Raw genomic sequence first — 20,460 nt, forward strand, 5'->3', positions numbered from 1 at the left:
TAAAAATTGATTTTTTTGCTATTATTTTGTATTTTAAATTAAGCTTTTGTAAATTTATGTTAAATTAAAACTATTGATTAAACTTTTTTTAATTGTAATCTATTAAAATACTAGAAAATAATTTTTGTGTTGGTATTGTTAAAGGGAAAAAACCCTGCTATTTACGTAAACACGTGCTAATCAAAAGTGTTCAGAAATTATATTATTGACAGAAATTTAGATATTCAATAATATAAGATGAGTAGCAAAAAGAAAACACCTAAACCCATTTGGCTACAACTTGACGACGATAAATATGTTTTAGAGAGTGTAAAGACATCTGATCCGAATACATCATTTAAGTAATTTTTTAATCATTAATCAGTTAATGTCTTACATATTTAATTTGTTTCTTTATTAACTTAACATCAAAACACCTTACTTATGAAATCTAATTTGATCAAATGTAATTTACTTGTTTAATGTATGATGTATTTTTATGATTGTGCAGCACAAGTTTTACAACAAAAGACGGAATAAGCTGTGACCCAATAACAATTTTTCATGGTATATTTAATGGCAAAATAATGCTGAAACCACAAAGAGGTATATAGATATTTATTTAATTTTTATTATATTGGTTATATGTAGTTAACTTATGTTATTGGTTATATGTAGTTAACTTATGTTAAGTTTATAGAATTTTAAAAAAATGACAGATTAAAAAATAACTGTTGGTAAACAAATTTTTGTTTTAATTTTATTACAAGGTTTATGATTTTTAAACACAACCCACCGTAATGTTTGTTCTTAACAAAAATATGATTTTTATTTTTTTTTAAATGCGTAATAGCATTTTAGTAAAATAAAAGTGCGCTGCCTGTTTTTGCCCTATTATCTATTCAATTATAAATTAATTAGCAATTTATTTAGAAATAAAACTTCCAATTTCAATAAAGAAAGATCTTATAGAATTAAATCCTAAGACAATGCAAATATGTAAGATTGCAATCAGTGGCCCCGTTATTGTTCACCCAATAAACATGAACTTTGTTGGTTCAGAAGTTTATAGAGCATGGCCTTCAAATCAAGTCCCATTGGGTAAGTGTACTAATTGTAAACACTATAATAAATTGTAAAAATATTTAAATTTATCTGACATGTTCTAAAATAATTTATGGGTACTTGTTAAATTATTGTTAGCTTATTTTTTTTAGAGTATCTAATCTTTGGGTACTTTTAAAAAAATATATATTTATATACAATGTTTATTATTTTAGGCAAAATTGGGGTAAGTGAATCATATTTAAAAAGGATTGGCAAAAAAGTTGGGGATTTTTTACACATATCTGGATCTCCAAACAAAATAGAATATGCTAACTCTCTAACTTTTTCTTTAATATCTGATAAAGAAAATGAGAGTTCTTCTATCCTTAATTCAACTCATTTTCAAAATTATTTGAATAATGTTCTAGGTTTGTAATTTTTATTTAAATAATATTAGTAAATAAATTGTGTTGTTAATATATCAAAGCATTTACTACTGGTATTATAAATGTATTAATAATTGTTTTTTACAGATCGAACTTACATTTTAGAAGGTCAAAACATTGAAATATTTTACTTTGGGAAATCATTTTCTTTCAAAGTTAAAAATATCAATTTTAAAAACACTCGGAAGAATAAATCATTATCAGATAATCTAGAAAAGAGTTTTAAGTCTCTAGATCTTAATTTCAGTGAGTTAAATGCAGAACCAAGTTTGATAAAGCAACAAGTTTCAACTTCTACGCCTATAAAATCAAGTGGAGATATTTCAAGCAATTTAAATGACAGTAATCCTTATTTAAAGGGAATTCGGCCAGTGTATATGATTACTTCAAAGTCTGTAATTAATATAATTGATAACTCACAAAATCCTGATGACAAAAAAATTGATGATGTTGTAAAGTTGAGTTTTGACAGTATTGGTGGTCTGAAAGAAGCGAAAAAGACCTTACTTGATGTCGTTGTTCTTCCAGTTAAAAACCCAAATCTTTTCTCAGATGCAGGTACAGTATAGAAATACTGGAAATTTACTCAACTAATTTTTTTTTATATATATCTGTATCCTCAATGTGGGAAGGTCAAATGTGTGACCTAGATTATAATTCCCGATAATTATGCTGTTGATCTTAGCTGAAGTTTATATCGTTTACAGTGCCTTACCCAAGGGCGCTACAGCATAAAAGCAGTGGGGATTAAACCCCTGATTATAAATGCATAAAGAATTAACAAAATTACTTATGCCCCAAGACAATACTAAGTGTTTGTGCGACTATATATGGTTTAAATTATAAAATATATACCTTTTTTGTTTTACCTTCGAAGGTATACAACCCTCTAGAGGTGTAATATTACATGGACCTCCTGGTACAGGTAAAAGTATGTTGGCTCAAGCATTACCACATGAAGCTGGAACCAATATGTTGCATATCAGGGGAAGTGAAATTATGAGCAGGTAAGATGTTGGTTGTTTAATATATATATATAAATGTTTCCTATAGCCAATAAATAGTAAACACTTTCTTCATGTTAACGAACACCAGCATTTTTAAAAATATTTTTATCAACTTTTTACGGTTTTAACAAGAGTCACAAAAATATTCAAAATATTATTCTCTTTAATTTATTTTTCTAATGTAAAGCAATTTTTTAATTATTTTTATAAATGTTAATGTGCTTTTTTGTTAGTGAGTTGTATTTTATTTAAATTTTTTTTAAGGTTTTTTGGAGAGAGTGAGAAACAATTACAATCAATGTTCACTGAAGCTCAAAAGAAGTCTCCATGTATTGTGATTATAGATGAACTTGATTCCATTTGTCCAAGGAGGGACACAACCAGAACGGACGTGGAAAAAAGACTGGTATCTGCTTTTATCACAATATTGGACAGTGAGTTATTTAATATTTTTAATATAAAGAACAAAAAAATGGATGTGATTATAATTGGTGAAAACACTTAACAAAAAAGATACTGGTTAACATTTTATTAATTATGTTTAAATACTAGTTAATTGCCTGTATATAGGCTGCATTTTAATTGTTGTAACATGGTTGCAACTAATATTTGCCTGTGATAATTTACCTACTTACCAACTGCATTTTTTTGAATGCCTAAGAATTGGGCTAGACATAATACTTTTTATGACAATGTATGGTTTTTGTGATTAGCTTCTACTGTAACATAAATCCTGATTGTTAAGTGATCATAAAAAAATATTAAAACTAAAAAACTGTGGTGTGACAATTAAATTAATTTTAAAATATTTTTTCAAAGATTTAAACAAGCAATCAGTACAAGTGGTTGTAGTTGCTACAACAAACAGAATTCACTCAGTAGAACCAGCCTTAAGAAGAGCTGGGAGGTTTGATAGAGAAATTGAAGTTGGAATTCCTACAATTTTGGATCGAACAGAGGTGGAAACTTTAAAACTTTCGAAATTTTTTTAAATTTATTTAAATACTCCCTTTTACATTTTTTTATAAAAACAACATTTTACTTTTCAGATATTCACAAAACTATTATTGAAAAGTAATCACAACATCACTGAGAATGAAATCACTGTAATATCAGAGAGAGCACATGGATATGTGGGTGCAGATTTATCTGCTGTTTGTGTAGAAGCTGGACTTAATGCTGTAAAAAGAAAAGCAGAAGGTAAATGTATATAACAAACATAATGTTTTTTGAATTAAGTGTGAAAATGTATAAATATGAAACGTTTTATTTTAGTTTAGTTTGCAGAATTTTATGATGGTAACATTTTAAGAAACATTTAATGAATTAATAAATTGCTTAATTGAAAAAAGAATCAAATTGACACATATTAAAATTTAAAAATATCAAAGCCTTTTAGTTCAAACTAACTAGTAAAAAATTATGGTTTAATTTATCTTTAGTTTTTTGAATTATTACAATTTTAAATGTATTTTTAATCGCTTGGTAAACTTAATTTTCCTAAAAGTGGAAAATGAATTTTATCAAAAAAATTTACCCTTAAGGTGGCGGTAGTGAGCAAGTTATCATTCAGGCCAATGATTTGGAACACGGGTTAATCAAAATACCTCCAAGTGCTATGCGAGAGTTAATTGTTCAAGTACCTCAGGTAAAACCCAATGTTTTAGTTCCACGTATTTTTTTTAAAATTTAAACTTTTTTTACAAATTTGAAGTTATTAAATTCTTTAAAAATTAATTTGCTTTTGAAATATTTTATTGTTCTACTCTTTAATTAGGTTAAGTGGTCTGATATTGGAGGCAACGAACTTGTTAAAAAGAAACTTCGACAAGCCATTGAGTGGCCCCTGAAAAATCCGGGTACGTTTACAAGGTTAGGAATCGACCCTCCCCGGGGAGTTTTAATGTACGGCCCTCCAGGTTGTTCTAAGACTTTGACTGCAAAAGCCCTGGCTACAGAGAGCGATCTAAACTTCATATCAATAAAGGTAAAATTCTACATAAAATTAAATATTTTAATCAAGGTTGTATTCTACATTTATTTGATTATAATTTGTATGAATTTGTTTTTTATTTTGGTGCTCCTTTAATTTTTAAATTTCCTAAAATAATTTAATTTAGGGCCCAGAATTGTTCAGTAAATTTGTTGGAGATTCCGAACGCGCGATTCGCCAAATTTTTTCCAAGGCTCGCTCCGCTGCGCCCTCCATCGTATTTTTTGATGAATTAGACGCTCTTGCTATTGAACGTGGAAGGTAACCCATTTTTTTTATACAAACACTAAACTACAAAAAAACGAAAATAGAAAAATTAGATTACAAAAAAAATTTAACGCTTTCCGAACATTATTTTTTAATTACTCAAAAGGTCATTGAACTACAAATGACTGTTATAAAATAAATATAATTTTTTATTACCAGGTCATTGAACTTATTATTTACGAGTAAAGTATAACAAGAGTATACTTGAACTATCTAGAATTATCTTAAATCTACAAAAATAACATCTAGATGAAATTTCAGTTAATTACAAAAAAATCTCTAATTAAATTAATGCATGTGCCTATTTATACGACTTTTTTTCTAATGTTAAACAACTAAAAACATGAAATTTAAGTCGCCGTACAGGTTTCGGTCAAAAATTTGTAATCCTCGCGCGTTGATGGCGACCACGTGTTTCGACGATCCTTAGCGTAATCCCTTGCGTACGTTCGATATGTCAATCTTGTCGTTATTGCGTCATAAAAGGCTCGATTGATGACACTCAAATTGAGTAATCGGATGCTGAATGGGAAATTTGCGGTCGAGTATTAAAGTTGTTAAATTATGGAGTACTTTGGCCATTTTTTGATGTCATTGACCTGGGGTAATTTTGATAATTTTTCCATAAAAAAATTAATGGGCTAAAGGTTATTTTTTTTCGATTTTTTTTGTTTTTGTGTTTTACAATGCTGTTTGGGATTTTTATAAAGCATCGTACAACATTATTTTTTATATAATTTTGCTAGGTCATATACACAATCAAAACAAAAATACTTATAAATTACATATTTAAAAAAAACAAATTTTTGAAAAAAAATTATTATAATTAAAAATTTGTTTTAAAAAAAAAATGCATTTCTAAATCCACTAAAGATATTGTTGGCGATTATATTTTTGAATTCAAATCTATATAAGTGTTTTAATTCATATCAAAACCCCTTGTGGTCCACTCGATAATTAATCAAGTACAATAGTCCGGCTATTTTTAGACCGCAAATATGATGGATTGGTTTAATAACTTTGATCTGGACTTTTAATATGTTGGTCAGTTGGTCATTACTCATTTATTTAACTCATTTCTTTTTAAATTTTAGTTCTCGGTAATACAACCATTCGGTCAAATAATTTTCGGTAATGTAGTTGTCACCGTGTTTTTAATGCAATCGTTCTTAAAGTCATATATTAGCGATATTTTTTTATTCAAAAATTAATATAGGTGGTGTCACTGAACACAAAATTGATTTAAATTCAAATAACCTTACTTACTTTTTAAGTTATACAAATTAAAAAAAAATTAAAATTATTTAAAAAAAAGGAGGGAGCCCTGTTTGTGATGACATAAGAACCAGTTTGTATTTTTTCAGTACGCTACTTACTTTTTACGCCACACTAGCACTTTCTACGTCACACGACAAAAATATGGTAACCTGCGTTTTTATGTTAATCATTTTCCAGTATTTTTGCAAATTAAATTGTAAGTACCATAGACATTTAATATATATAATTAAATAAATTCAACAGTCAATATATATAATTAAATAAATACAATCTTATATGAATATTTTTCATTTATATTTAGGAAGTTATAAGTTAATAACTTTTATAAGTCATTTATGGTTTATTTTGCAATTCATTGATGTACTCCCAAGCAAATTCAGGGCAATTTTGTTAAAATAAGTCGATTGGTTTCAGTTGTTAGTCAGCATTTTAAGGTCTATACTACTTTGACTCATTACCGAATTCATATTATATTGTTATAACGACGTAATAGTACTTCCATAACGGAACTAAACCTTTTTAAAAACGCTCACAGCTTTGTGTGTTAAGTGGTCAGCACTTATTACTGGAAGTTATTAAAAGCAAACAGATTGCTCGAAAATCTCACTACAGCTTCGTAGCGCCAGGCAAGGGCCCCGTAAGAGCGAATAGCCCGAGCTCGAGTGCCCAGCAGACGCGTGTAGCTACCTGTTCAAGTGCTCTCTGCTAGGAAGCGGGCAGGAATCATAGGTTTAAACTGCGCAGTCCCGTTACGATGTTATCGCTTACGCATCGTCGATATTCTTTCCCAAGTGGTTTCGCCTTCCGCTAGCGAGGAAGTCGAAATCCTTCTTTCTTATCGAGATTTGTTTGTTTGTTTGCCTTACGATAACTGTGGTTACAGTTTCGAAATAAACCAGTTCGATTTCGGAACTGTATCGTCGAATGAAGTAGGCCTTTTTAAAAACCGTTAAAGGATTCTATTCAGGCTAATTTGTCCACGTCAACTCCAACATGTTGAGTATATGTGGATGAGACCGTATTGGTTGCACTTACCCAGCCATGTAAACTAAATAGCCACCCATTCTCATAGTTTGAAACCATTTTTTGTCATATACATCTTCATTCGTCGCTTTAAGGAGACTCTTAATTTGCAAGTTCTCACACATTTTTACGTCATAACCCATTTTCCATCATGGTTATGTCATCACATTCAGCACTCGAAAATTAAATTGCTTCCGCAGGTTCGATTTTATCTCGGTCGGGGAATGCGTCAACTTAGGTCGAACACTTATATATGTATTTGTGGTTATGTGTAATGTCGACGGTGTATCCGTGAACTGAATCTAAAATGCGACCTCTGTCGAACTAGGTGTAATTGTTTACGTGTAAGCAGTATACACACTTTAATGTTGAGTCATCATAGCCTAAACATTGGATAAAGGCATTTTTGATTTCTTAAGAAAAAACTTCTTAAGAAAAAAAATTATCAATATCAAAAACCAGGTTACCATATTTTTGGTGTGACGTAGAAAGTACTAAGTCGCGTAGTGAGTGAATACAAGCCAAAACTTTCTACGTCATCTCAAACAGGGCTTCTCCTTTTTTTAATTAAATTTAATTTTTTTTAAATTGTATAACTTAAAAAGTAAGTAAAATTATTTAAAGTTAAAATCATTTTTGTGTTCAGTGACACCAACCTTATCAATTTTTAAGTAAAAAAATCGCCAATATAGGACTTATTACTTAATATAACTAAAAAATAACTCTTTTAAAACATAAAAATATTACATTTAGTGGAAACGCAGTGGCGGACAGAGTCCTTGCTGCCATGTTAACAGAGATGGACGGAGTCGAACAACGAAATGACGTCATCGTTGTCGCGGCAACCAACAGGCCCGACATGATTGACAAGGTAGGTCAAAGTTTAAACATTTCGTCTTTTTTTTGTTTTTGTTAAAAATAATTATTTTTTGCAAATCAACCCTAATGACTTAGGCTTAGTATGTTATTGTATATCATCATTAGTTGTTTAATATAAAATGGGCTTCGTGGTATTGTGTTTATTAATTTACTTAGTGGTTTAGATCCGGTTAATACCGATAGCTTGTAGGCGCTACTATGTGATAAGAGACCCACTATCTATTGTTTTGGTAAATTAGAAATCGTGTTTTTTTTTAAAAACAACAGTAATACTTGGAACAAATAATATTGTTACGTTGCATTACCTCGTACCTAGTTTACTAACGTTGTTAAGTTTTATAATCCTACTTATAGTGATAGATAACAATGCACTTCAATGACATTTGATATGGGTTAAAGGTAAATCCACTCTGAAGCTTTATTCTTGTACTAGCACAAAGTTTAAATGACAGTATACTGTAGAAAAATTTATTGCAATAAAATTTTAAATACGCTAAAATTAAAAATACGATAGTTGGCGGATGCGAGCAAAAACTTTTTTTTTGTATTTTAAAAAAACAAAAATGTCCTGGAATAAAAAATTTGGAGTAATATTTAATAAATTCAGTTGTTTATTTTTTTAATTTTTAAAAATAGTTTAAACTTATTTACTCTTTATTAAACATTGTTTGATAAGGAAAATATTTATACTCTGGTTTACTAACATAAACTTAAACGCTTTTGTATACAGTGGCGAAGTCGCGCCATTTTAAGAATAATACAACCGCAAAATTGTTTAATATATTAAACATAAACAACCTGGGGCCTGTGTGTATTTAAAACATCAAAATATTACGTGTGCATGTGTATCTATAACACAATAGACCTTTGTAAAAAATGATTTATTTTAAAAATAAAATTTCATTTTAAATTTATTGTAGATATGAAAGTTTCAATTAAGTTTTTATTGGTGATTGGTTTTTCGCTTTGATTTGGTTTATTAATTTGTAAACAAAATAACGGCTGAAAACATCATTGTATATACGGCGTGAATAATTGATTGCCTTCTTTAACGACCTATTGTTTTAAATTACACGTCATAAAAAACATGACGTCATTATTATGAAATACTGGGTTCCGTGGTTGAAGTGCCTTTTGATTTTCGTTGACTAAACGCCATAAAATTAATCTGTCATAAAAATATGTTTACTTTATCGTAAAATATTGTTTAAATTATATATAGACACTATTTCACAGTCTAAACAATTTATGAATTCAGGAAAGCGTTGTTTGTTTTTTAATTTAACAGCGCCTTGTATCTTATCTTCGTAAGTGCGGAAAAGGAGTCGTCTTGATTGGCATGTTGTTATGTCGGGCCGTACGACAGTGCACACGCCCTATGTTAATGCACTTCTGTCGTTTTTTTGGTTACACTTTTTATAGATGACATTTTAAGCGGAAACTCACAAAATCCGATATAAACATCACGAGTGGGTTGTAGACATATGGTATAGGAACATCATAATCGTGGAGATATCTAATGAAAATTTATATTAAGGTTTTACCTTGTTCTGGATGACATTTTCTTTCCGCTGTAAGGGTTGTCGTGGGTTTAAGTTTGTTATGTGGCCACGATAATGTATCTATCAAAAAATCGTCAATTTAATTTTTTTTTCGATAAGGTATAATAAAAAAACGTATTTTCCAGTTTCTTTTGTTAAATGTACAAAATAAATCTAACTAACCATATTTAAATTTTTAACTAATTTATGACGTCATAACAACTGAAAAAGTTTTAATCGAGGACCCAAAAAATGACGTCACCCCAGTTCAACCTTATTGGCAATGAACTAAAATGCTCTGACGCTGTAGTGTTCATATCAATATGTCAAATTCCGAAAATTTAATTCGAAATATTTTGAGCGCGCGGAATGCCGAACTCGTGGCCAGGTGAGCTGTATATACCCTCGCACACCTGTTATATGCACTTGTACAAGCCAAATGTTGATACTCGCTCGGCTTGATAAACTCAAATGCTTGTTCGCCTGATCAGAGGCTGGCTTTGATACCGGCTTTCAAGGCAACCGGAGCGTTTCAAACAGTAACTTAATCATTCCCGAATATTTCTTCGTCGGGGTGGCTGCCAATTAGATTTCCGTGCCTCGATGACGTCAGAAGTCGAGGCGAAAATTATTATTTTTGTTATGATTTTCGTTGAACTTGATCAGATTTGCATGCGAACGAAAATAGGCCGACTGAAAGCGCGCGGCTTTTTTCTGTTGTTGTTTTGTTACGTCATTTAGATTTCGCACGTCATAAGGCTATGTAAAGGATATCGTAAAATATTGTTATATTAAAGTTTACTGGGACCCCTGGATTTCATTTATTACTTATTAGGACTTTGTTGTAACTAAATAAATATATTTATTTTTTTTTTATATATAAATATATTTATAGACAATCACAATTAAACGTTAAAAATAAGGATTGTATTTTTTTAGCTTACATTTTGTTAAAAATTATTAACATAACAAGATTTCACCCAAAGATCGCTTAACCCTAGCAAAATACCTCGGATTTTAAGATCGTAGGATTGCATGCGAACAATTACAAACAGTCTTAAGTTTAAACTGACGGAATCTTATTGCCACAACATTATTTATTTGCCCCAAAATATTTTACGCGAACTTCTAATTTGTTTGTTATACTAATTGTAGTGTGTAGTGTAAATAGTCAACCGATCAGCCCGATGTATTGTCTTTGGTATTGAGGCAAGCACTGAACAATAGAAGAAGTGCCAAAGGTGGATGTTTTGTATTAAATTATTTTTAAAAATTGAATCCGCACGATGTCGATGCGGAGCAGTTGTGGTTTTTATTGTTTTTCAATATGGTTGTCGCCAAGTTATTGAGGTTGTCATATTCTTTAAGCGTGATTTGGTTGCTAATTACTGTGTCAATTCTCAAATCATTTGGGGTAAGGTAATTGGGTAATTCGGGTAAGGGTAACAGGTAATTTGTGCTCAAAATTGATTTTTTTTTATCTTTTTCAATCCAATAATTAATTAGATGGTTATGCTAAGCTTTCCACTTCGGCGAGCAAGTCAAAGGCGCTAAGCCGCATGAATTCTATTATTAGCTCGATCCTTTCAAGCAATATTTACCCCCAAATTGACCCATTTGACCGTTTTATTTGCCTAAAACTTAACCCCAACCGTAATCTATATGCAATTGCTCGACTTCCTTACCAAAATGTAATATTTTCTAGCTTCGAAAGAGATAAGAACCGAAAATCAAACAATTAAATTAATTTTTAACAGCCAACACTAATACCTTGAACCCAGTGTTGCTTAAATTCGAGGTAAAATATTTGGGGCTGTGTTTACCCTAAATAATTCCCAGCACCCCAAAATAGTTATCACCCTAAAGCTTGGGGTTACGCAAAGTCATTCACACAGTTTTAATTTCAAGTAATCAAACCTTAAAATAACTTGTTTTTAAAGAATTGGATTCTATTTTAAATCTTTAAATTTTTTTGGTTCGGTTGTAAGTTTAAGCTTTTGTTTTGCTTCTAAGCATTTGTTTAGCAAATATAAATTATTGTAACCACATCGTTAATCAAATATTCATTTTGTAAGTTTATTATTGTGTATCAAGTCAGGTTTATTATATTTTAACACCATGCGCTGTTTACTGTAAAACAGAAACTGAAAAAAAAAATAGTTCACGTTTTGTTTTGAGTATTTTTCCAAATTCTTATAACCATATCAAGTGATATTGCAGTAACATAACCTAGAAATAATAATTGTTAAACTGTTAACCTTAGTTTAAAGGCAAAGTTGATGTGTAGGCTGCAGTAATTAGACAGTAATTTTTGTTAAAAAACAGTTACGTGTAAAAATATGTGCTACAATGGATGTGGCTTAAGCGTTTTTCGCCTAATCCCTCCGTTTTGTATTAGTCTATAGAATCCTTAAATAGTTACTTTAATCAAGTCTGGATCTAATTTTTGTGGTTTATAATCTTGGGTTCATGTCTATTCACTGTATACAGGTTACCGGACATGCAGCTGCCAACTAATAACAAACAAGACGCTTCGCGGATTTTTACGGCTTTCACATTAGCCGCATTAACACGTCGGTGACCTGTTAAATTGGGCCTGTGATAATTTGAGAGGCGTGAAAATTTGCGATTTTGTTTGCTTTTGATAGGTTTTTAAATGCGTAAGGATATTCTTTTGTGTATTTTTCGGGTAAATTTAAAGTTCTCTTTTGAATTAAATGTCGATTTTATAAGGGGTCAAAATAGAACGACTCGAGCTATAAATCGTACTTTGCCCGCAAGTTCGTCAGGTATTTGGCACTCGATCGTAGAAGAGCTTTAAATACCGGACACAAATATGCCAGAGGCCTTAAACACCGGATTTGATATCAGTTCTGTTGTGATACTCCGTATATCAATGTCATATCACAATTAACCCTTTGCCCGCCCTATATTGTAGTGATAACATAGGTTGTGTTGTATAAAGTCGCGATTTAAAGTTTTCCATGAGTAGAAGGTTGGTATTTCCGATTTGAACCTCGGCTTTCGTTGTGTTTTGAAATTGCCGTCTTATACGTGAACTCAGCGACCTGGCCTCACGTAAGCGCTTGTAATCCTTTTCTACATCAGGTCGTTTATCTTTAGGGGAAGCGGTGTCAAGAACCTAAGCATTTCGAGCGATAAAAGCGAAAGCAATTTCCGCAATTTTGCCGAAATTACGATCATTTTTCGGAAGCGAATCGGCGGTAAACGGGTAATGGGCAGATCTAGTTAATGGGCCTCGCATCAAAGACGCGCACGGTCAATGTGGTTTTCTGCTCGTGCTGTCAATCGCTTATGTTTAAACAAACGAGCAGGCGGCAAATTGTTTATTTGTTTGCTGTCGTTTAAGCTTTGTTCACCGGTAGCAACCCTTTCACAATTCGACACATCACCGGGTATACACTTATTACGCGAAAATTGCCAAACTGTATGTTAAGAGTTAATACCGGTGCTTCTGTCCTCTCACGCAATGGAAATAACTGAGTTGTGTTTTACTGATTTTATTTCGATTTAGGTGGTCATAAAAATAACTACTGTGAAGGCCGAATTTTGCATTGTCATCGTCTAATAAAAATACAAGATGTGTAAAATTTCAGGTCTTAAAAAAAATATTTAAAAAAAATCAAAATAATTTTAAAATCAAAAAGCTTTTGATAAATAAGTTTTTGCTTACACATTTATTTAAAAAAAGGCTTCATCAGCCCCCTTAACCTATAAGGGCTGCGTATCTGCCCTATGAGTCACGATGTTAATCTTAAATTTTAAAGGTCGCGCTTATGATTAAGTTGCCAGTACTTGTCATTGCGAATTGTGTGCGGGCCACAGATAACAAGAATTACCTCCTGTTGCGAAATGGATCATTTTTCGAAATTTAGGATTTATTTTTAGGATTTGTTATTTGTTTCTTTTTTTGTGGTCGCTAGGGTGCGTAATTAGATGGCGGATTTGGAAAATTACAGCGTTTACTGTAAAAGGGGGAAATTTGAAATAATGTTTTATTGAAGTAGTTTTAGCTGTAAGTCCATGGGATACAATACTTTACTATTATGTTTATCTATTTATAAAAATTTTAATCTTAAAAAATATAAAATTTTAAATGAATTCGCATACACATAATTATTCTATGAACAACTGAAGAATTAAAATGGTGTTAGGTACCAGATAGCCAGTATTGCTAATAATAAAAACGCTATGCATTAATTTTTACGTATACCTAACAATAAAAAAACTTTGACTAACAAATTTTAAAATTCATTAAAAAAGTTCCCACGATATTTTGTCGTTATCCGTTTTCGCGCCGATTAAAAATATTCATTAAAAAAAGATCGCGACCCTAAGCGAACTCAAAACCTTTCGGAGCGCTTTTAAAATGTTACTTACTACTCACTAAGTAGTCGAAAAACTTTTTCTGTCCGTTGGTCCGATTAAGGAAGTGGCAACAAAAGAACGGAAGCGGCTTCCAAAAACTATAATACACCGTAACAAGGCCTGGCATTGTGACGTAACAGTAGCGATATGGCAACAATGGAATTTAATAAGTTGCCCGAATTGATGGGAATGAATAAAGAGGTTTCGATTTTACTTTACACAAATAAGATCGCGCTTTCTATTACATGTTGCCATCTTATTTTAACACGTGCCTGGGTTCAAACAAATTACAGATTCTTCGCGCGTATTTGATGTGGTTACGTTTTCAGGGACCGGGTTTCGATCAAGAAATATTTCGTCCATTCGCGTTTAATTGGCGTGCTGTAGTAAGCCCTAAATAATTCGATATTTATTGGATTTGAGATATTTTTAATTAAATTAAAAAAATTTGAAAATGATATTAAAATTTTAGGTGTTACATAAGATGTCGTTGTTATACCTTATTTTGTTAAGTTATAAATCAATTTTTATTAAACTTAATTTTTTATTAAACTTAAAAGTTAAAATGATGTTTAAAAAATTTATTTTTAGTGCTAAGCAAGCCTATTCTACTAAACAATGTTAAATTTATTTTTAAAAAGTAATTTTAAAATAAATTTATATTTTTACTTTAATTTTAAATTCTATGCGAATGTAGACGACATTTTGGATTGTTTTCTTAACCTAAACAAGTTTCGGAAATTGTGAGTTCTCTTCCCTCCCAACGGCCAACGCGGCGCCCGTGCGTGTGGTTGTCACGTGACATGCTCGAATCACGTGACCACCACACGCCGAGGACTCTTTTTTTGTCGGGCCGGATTTTTTTCTACAATGACCAAGGTCGGGTCGTTCATTGTACGCGGGTTGTTACGACCGGAGATTAGTTTTGTGTGTAATGTATCCGGAAGAATAACAAATCGCTCACGTGGGGTAGAGATAGTTGAAAATAGATTTAATTTTAGCTCTTACTCAGTCAAAAAATGTTCTGTATTTTTTCAATCCCCTTTTTTAATTTTTTTAATATTTTTTAAATCAGTTTTTAATTTTTTTTTTCTTACACTTGGACCCAGTTTGACGACAAATTTTTGCCTCGCAAACGAGTTTGTTAAATTTAATGTCATGTTAAATTTGATTTATGTTTATTTTGAACGTCAGAAACTAATCTGTCCAAAATACACAAGACATTTTAAACCAATTTTATTAAATTAGGAAGCTTTAACGTTGTTTTATATTATCATTAGGCTTTAACCAATACTAGGTTAGGTGGTCATGTTAAATTATACATTTTCCTATCTTGTTTATAAAGTTGTATAATTTCGTTTATTTTAATTATTTAATTCCGCCATTTTCGAATTATTTTTAAGGGGTTTGTTAAAGCACATTCTTAAGATTTTCCCTTTTTTTGCTGTGTGAAAAAATTAAATAAAAAATGTCAGATTCAGACAACACCCAATGCCAATAACAAGTTGTCTCATTTCGGAAATAAGGTCTTTACTTTGTGTAATTTAAGTAAGTTTATTTGCCAATTCTATATAAATCTTCGAAATAATGAAATGTTTCTTCGAAATTTGTTCACCTTACCTCGTTCTATATTTGATCAAGGTTAGGGCTAATGTAATTAACCAACCCTTTGCCGACAAAAGTTTGTACAAATTGATTTGGATTTGTGTGAAAGGGTTTTCTTTACTTTATCAATTCCGTTTGATGTCGGTTTACGTTTTTGCTTCCCATATATTTGCTTAAATTTGTTATTCTGTGAGAAAAAAAATTTTTAGCAATAAAAAAGTTTAAAAAGATGTCTGAACAATTTTTTTTATTAATTAAATATTTTTTTCTGATCAACAATATTAAAAAAAATTAATTCTAAATTTTTTATCATTTTTTCACAGACAATTTTTTTTTCTTTTTGTATGTATCTTTTATCTCGATATGCGCGACCTAAACATAAAGTAACAACTGTTACCCCGACCCAGTCCCAAATTTTCTGTGGCAGTTTGGGATATTATAGATTATAATTGCCCAATAATTATACTGCTGATAAAGAGCTGGCTCAGCAGGAGTTCATACTGTTTATAGCGCCTTACTCAAGGGCGAAAGCAGTGGGGATGGAATCCACGGCCTCATGTGGTGAAGCAAAGGTTCTTACCACTACACCACGCTGCCGATTAATGTATATCAAAATGTTAAAAAAGCATGTATCAAAATTAAATATTAAACAATATTTTTTTTTGCTTTTCAAGGCATTACTTCGCCCTGGTCGTATCGATCGAATATTATACGTCCCACTCCCTGACCAAACAACGAGGGAAGAAATCTTTCGAATTCGATTTCGAAAAATGCCGATTGATGATGACGTCATTGTTCAAGATTTGGTCGCAAAAACTGAAATGTATTCTGGGGCCGAGGTCAGTATGAGCAAAAAATATTTTTTTCAATTTCTAATTTTTAAAATAAATTAAAGGAAAAAGGGTATAGTAAAAAAATGTTAAATTAGAATAATTATTTTTTTAAATCATGCCATTGATCAAAACCAAGTTGTGCCCATTTCTAAAATCAGAAAAGGGTTTTTAGATAAGTGGGTTGTGTCAGTTGGGATTTTTCTTTAAACTTACCCCAAATTCAAGTACTCTATTCCAAACAATAACATACTCCTCCCATGTAAAAATCACATAAATAAAAATATGTTATTTGTTATCGTAACCTTGCTCTCTAAAAATCATATCTGTTTCTGTTGCGGTTGTTTTTAACACGAGGGGGCGTGGTCAAGTTCTTGTTTCGATATCTGTTAATGCGATTTCGCCTAAGTTGAAAACAAGGGCCGGGCTAAAGCCATACATCCATACGCGCTTAATGATGTGTGGCGGTTTGATTGACGTGTAAGCCACGCCCACTGCACCAAAGTGACCCGGGCACTTAGCCCGCCTTATTATAGCATAGGAAAATAGTAAACAAGAAAGTTACCGTTACGTAAGTGTTAATTAGTAAAAGGACTTTGAGTATAGAAAAAGTATACTATATTTCTGGCACTGAAATTTAATTTAAATCATTTACAAACTCTTTTAAAAGTCAGTAAAAAACAAATTTAATTTTAAATTTGTTCTGCTTAAAATACATGGTCTTCAAATTCCAATACCACTCATTTAAATTCTTTAACAATTTTTATTGTACGCTGGTGATGTAATTTGTGTTTCCGCTTGACGGGGGTAATTTGCACACTTACATATCCAGGTGTAAAAAGTTGTTTTCGGCCTGGTTATTTTTAATCTAAATTGTGTAAAAGCCTCGCGTTGAACGTGCGAACATCTGTGCCGAAGAATTCCAATTAAAAAATGGCGGACGACGAAATCAAAAATGTATTAAATTGGATTTCTTTATTGGATCGTCTGTGGTATGCCGATAGTTTTTTCTTCACTCCCAGCCAGATATTTGCAGATTGTTGAAAACAAGTTTAAAATGATTATGTAAGTGTTTGGTTATCTCTCCGCCCTCTGCAAATCCTAATTTCCGCTCGTCCTCCCATTCCATTGTGTGACGTCACCGAACAAATAATCGATTTCGTCGATAAATTTGTCGGCGTCTGCAGGTGACGAAAACTCTTCCAAGTCCGAAAACTCACAATCTCATATGCTACTGTATTTATTTTGGGGCCACAGGCGCGCTAAGGGTTTCGCAGTATGGCGTCACTTTTATCGACTGGGATAACTGCGAGGATTAGCTGGCTCCCCTTGTCTGCGCCGTTGGAACACTTCGACATATCAACCCTCGTTGCCCCACAGACGAAATACACTCGACTCTGTAGTGCTTTGCACTCCTATTAGATCGGCAAAGGAGCCTCTATGTCTGTGCGTGATAGCGCCTCTCGTTCGCACTGTTTTCGTGGTCTTAATTCGTATCTACCGGAAGGCATTACAGATTGCGTGGCCAGTGTACGCCCCCTTGCCTCTTAAACGAGTGTGAAAACATACCCACCGTTTTCTGATTGATTTTAAGCCGCCGTTGTAAAGTTTGGTCTGGCATTCTGACCAACTTGTGTACGGTTCGAAAATTTTCGACATTTTGGTGCGACCTCACTGGAAATCGAAACACTCGAAATCGGGTATATTTAAAACCGGTTTAACGACTAATAATCCGGCCTATGCTAACCCTGGCAACGTGATGTTGTGTGTTTTCCTATCACACGCAGGCTTTAACTTTACAACCAATTAATAAGCACAAGTTTAATGTCAAAACATAAGTCGAACCCGATACCGCGCTGCGCTAAAAGCAGGGAGTTGTTTTTCTATAACGTTGCTGGGGAGTGCTGACCTCTCGCCTACAGTTTTCCTAATTTAGTTACACTGAAGCCGCAGCATATGTGTTGTTATGCTGCATCAGCAGTATTCAATTACATGTCGGTATAGCTGTTCGGTTGCGGATCGGCTTAAAGTACACATTACTTCATTTTAAAGTTATTTAAAGCGAAGAAGATAGCAGTCTATTTTAATTCGTGTATTTAGGGCATGTCGCTGCTTATAATTTTTTGCGGTGAAAAAACAAATTAATTATCTGATATTAAATTTTGCGTGAAACATTTTCGATTGCCCGTTTTGCAAACCTAAGCTTATTTTTGCAGGTGTTCTACTTTATTAAATTTTAGTGTATTTGCACGTTAACGGCCGAAGGCGTAAACTTTTGAAACTTGTTGATTACAAAATATGAGATATCTATAGACTAATTTTTAAAGAGTTGTTCGACGCCTATTTCAGCAACGCACGCCCACAGCAAACCTACCAATCCCCAGTTCACACTTTGATAAACACTCAGAGAGCGAGAAATTTGCGGAATTTATCGAACTTACTATTTTCTTTTCCGAAACATCGCGATTCTGCAATACTTAATTAAAATTGTGAAACGAGACTCATCCGTTCGGAGCTGGCCCACGTCACACGGTCCGTTATTGTGGTTTTATTTGTGACGTAACAAATACCCATGATCGCTGGCCTGCCGATTCAAGTTTCGGAACTCGACCCTTCCAATGACGTCACGCAGCAACAAAAATCCCTTCCGCTTCGAGTTGAAGGTATGAGCGATTTCAGCTGCTATCCAGATATCGCTAACATAGTCACATGACCATAACACGTGACTTGTTTTTTTAAATTCAATTTAAAAACATTAATTTTTCAATTTACGCCCAATTTAAAGGCATATTTATCCCAAAAATCGTTTCCTGTATTTACTTTACTACTTTTAAGCTTAAACACATAATCCTTACGCTATCCATCAATATATTCGACGTTTCATAACAACCAATTATTCTCTTTTTATCAGTTTTCGTTCAAACTAAACCAAAATTTCCGATTAAGTCAAACCAAGGTATTTGTTAGCGGATTGCCTATTGATTATGACGTCAGGATCAATCGATGACGTTTTCTTGGCACCTTGCCGCGGTTGTGGCGTAAATTGATTAATCTTTTTTATTGTTTGTTTGTGTTTAAAAATATTTGGAATGCGAATCGCTTTAAGGTCGATAAAGTCGCGGGTTTGTCGATTTTTCATTTCCTTATCAAAACAGCCTTGGCTTTCACGGCGTTCGGATCCGCACCGGGTAATCGTGAATGGATTATTGTTGAGTTATGGGAGCTTAGGGGTTGCCGCGAGCTAGCTAGATGATTGATTGCCCAGCGCAATTACGCGTGTTGCACCTAAATGGGTGATGCCCGCCCGGAAGCATTCCTAATCCCCTTTTTGTTGTGTTCCTTCTCCCTTAATAACCAAACCTGTGTCAACACCCGCCGAAGTCACGTGACCTAGTGACGTCACGGGGCGGCGCGAGGCCGGGCTTTATTGAGGGCCGCATGGCCTGATCCGCGCGCGACATTGACATTGTGTTTACGTAGCGTTCTAACGTCAACAATTGGCGAGCGAGAATGACAATGAATGACGCACATCTCTGTTCGGCTCGTTGTCTTTCTGGCTGGAAAATATTCGAGCTGAAAAGTTTCGTTTAACAACAACACGGGAATGCGGTCTGCACTTGTGGTATTCGACCTGCGTTGCACAAATAAATAAAATAGAAACGCCCCCTTTTTTATAGTTCGTAGTTTTTATATTGTAAGTATGGCCGGTATAATAGATTGTAAAGAAAGGGACATTGTAATAAAAATAATATTTTATAAATGTCATCTTTTGCTATAATAAATTATAATTCTTTACAGATTTGCTCGGTATGTCGTGAGGCGGCCCTAGCGGCCTTAGATGACGACCTCGGGGCCATGAGCGTGGGAAAATCCCACTTCGATGTGGCGCTAAAGAGCGTACTTCCGCAGACGACTCGAGAGAAGTCTCAGATGTATGACGAATATGGAAAAACTCTCAAAACTTCAATAAAATAAAAAATATTACCAAAAACTCGGTGTTTTTACATTTAATAATTAATAATACAAGTTTAATGTCAGTACTAAGCTTAATCTATAATATTCTATTTTTATAAAGGGGCTTTACCAGACAAAAATATATTTGAACAAAATGTATGTTTAATAGAAACAATTTGAAAATAGTATACTGTAGTCAAAAGTAACTCAAAAGTAAAAATG

At 32.6% G+C, this 20,460-nt stretch overlaps 1 protein-coding gene across 1 annotated transcript; it reads left to right on the plus strand.

Annotated features, from left to right (window-relative positions):
- Positions 1–208: 208 nt before the first annotated feature.
- LOC145752455 (ATPase family gene 2 protein homolog A-like) lies at positions 209–20,259 on the plus strand. Its single transcript, XM_082568749.1, has 15 exons — positions 209–341; positions 491–585; positions 913–1,080; positions 1,260–1,454; positions 1,560–2,030; positions 2,350–2,479; positions 2,744–2,913; positions 3,299–3,438; positions 3,529–3,679; positions 4,024–4,127; positions 4,257–4,466; positions 4,600–4,733; positions 7,794–7,911; positions 16,129–16,293; positions 20,083–20,259. Exons 1-15 carry the CDS (start codon positions 238–240, stop codon positions 20,257–20,259), a joined length of 2,532 nt encoding a protein of 843 aa, XP_082424875.1. The 5' UTR covers positions 209–237.
- The last annotated feature ends 201 nt before the right edge of the window (positions 20,260–20,460 follow it).

This window comes from Corella eumyota, chromosome 1, assembly GCF_963082875.1.
Source record: "Corella eumyota chromosome 1, kaCorEumy4.1, whole genome shotgun sequence".
Taxonomy (NCBI): domain Eukaryota; kingdom Metazoa; phylum Chordata; class Ascidiacea; order Phlebobranchia; family Corellidae; genus Corella; species Corella eumyota.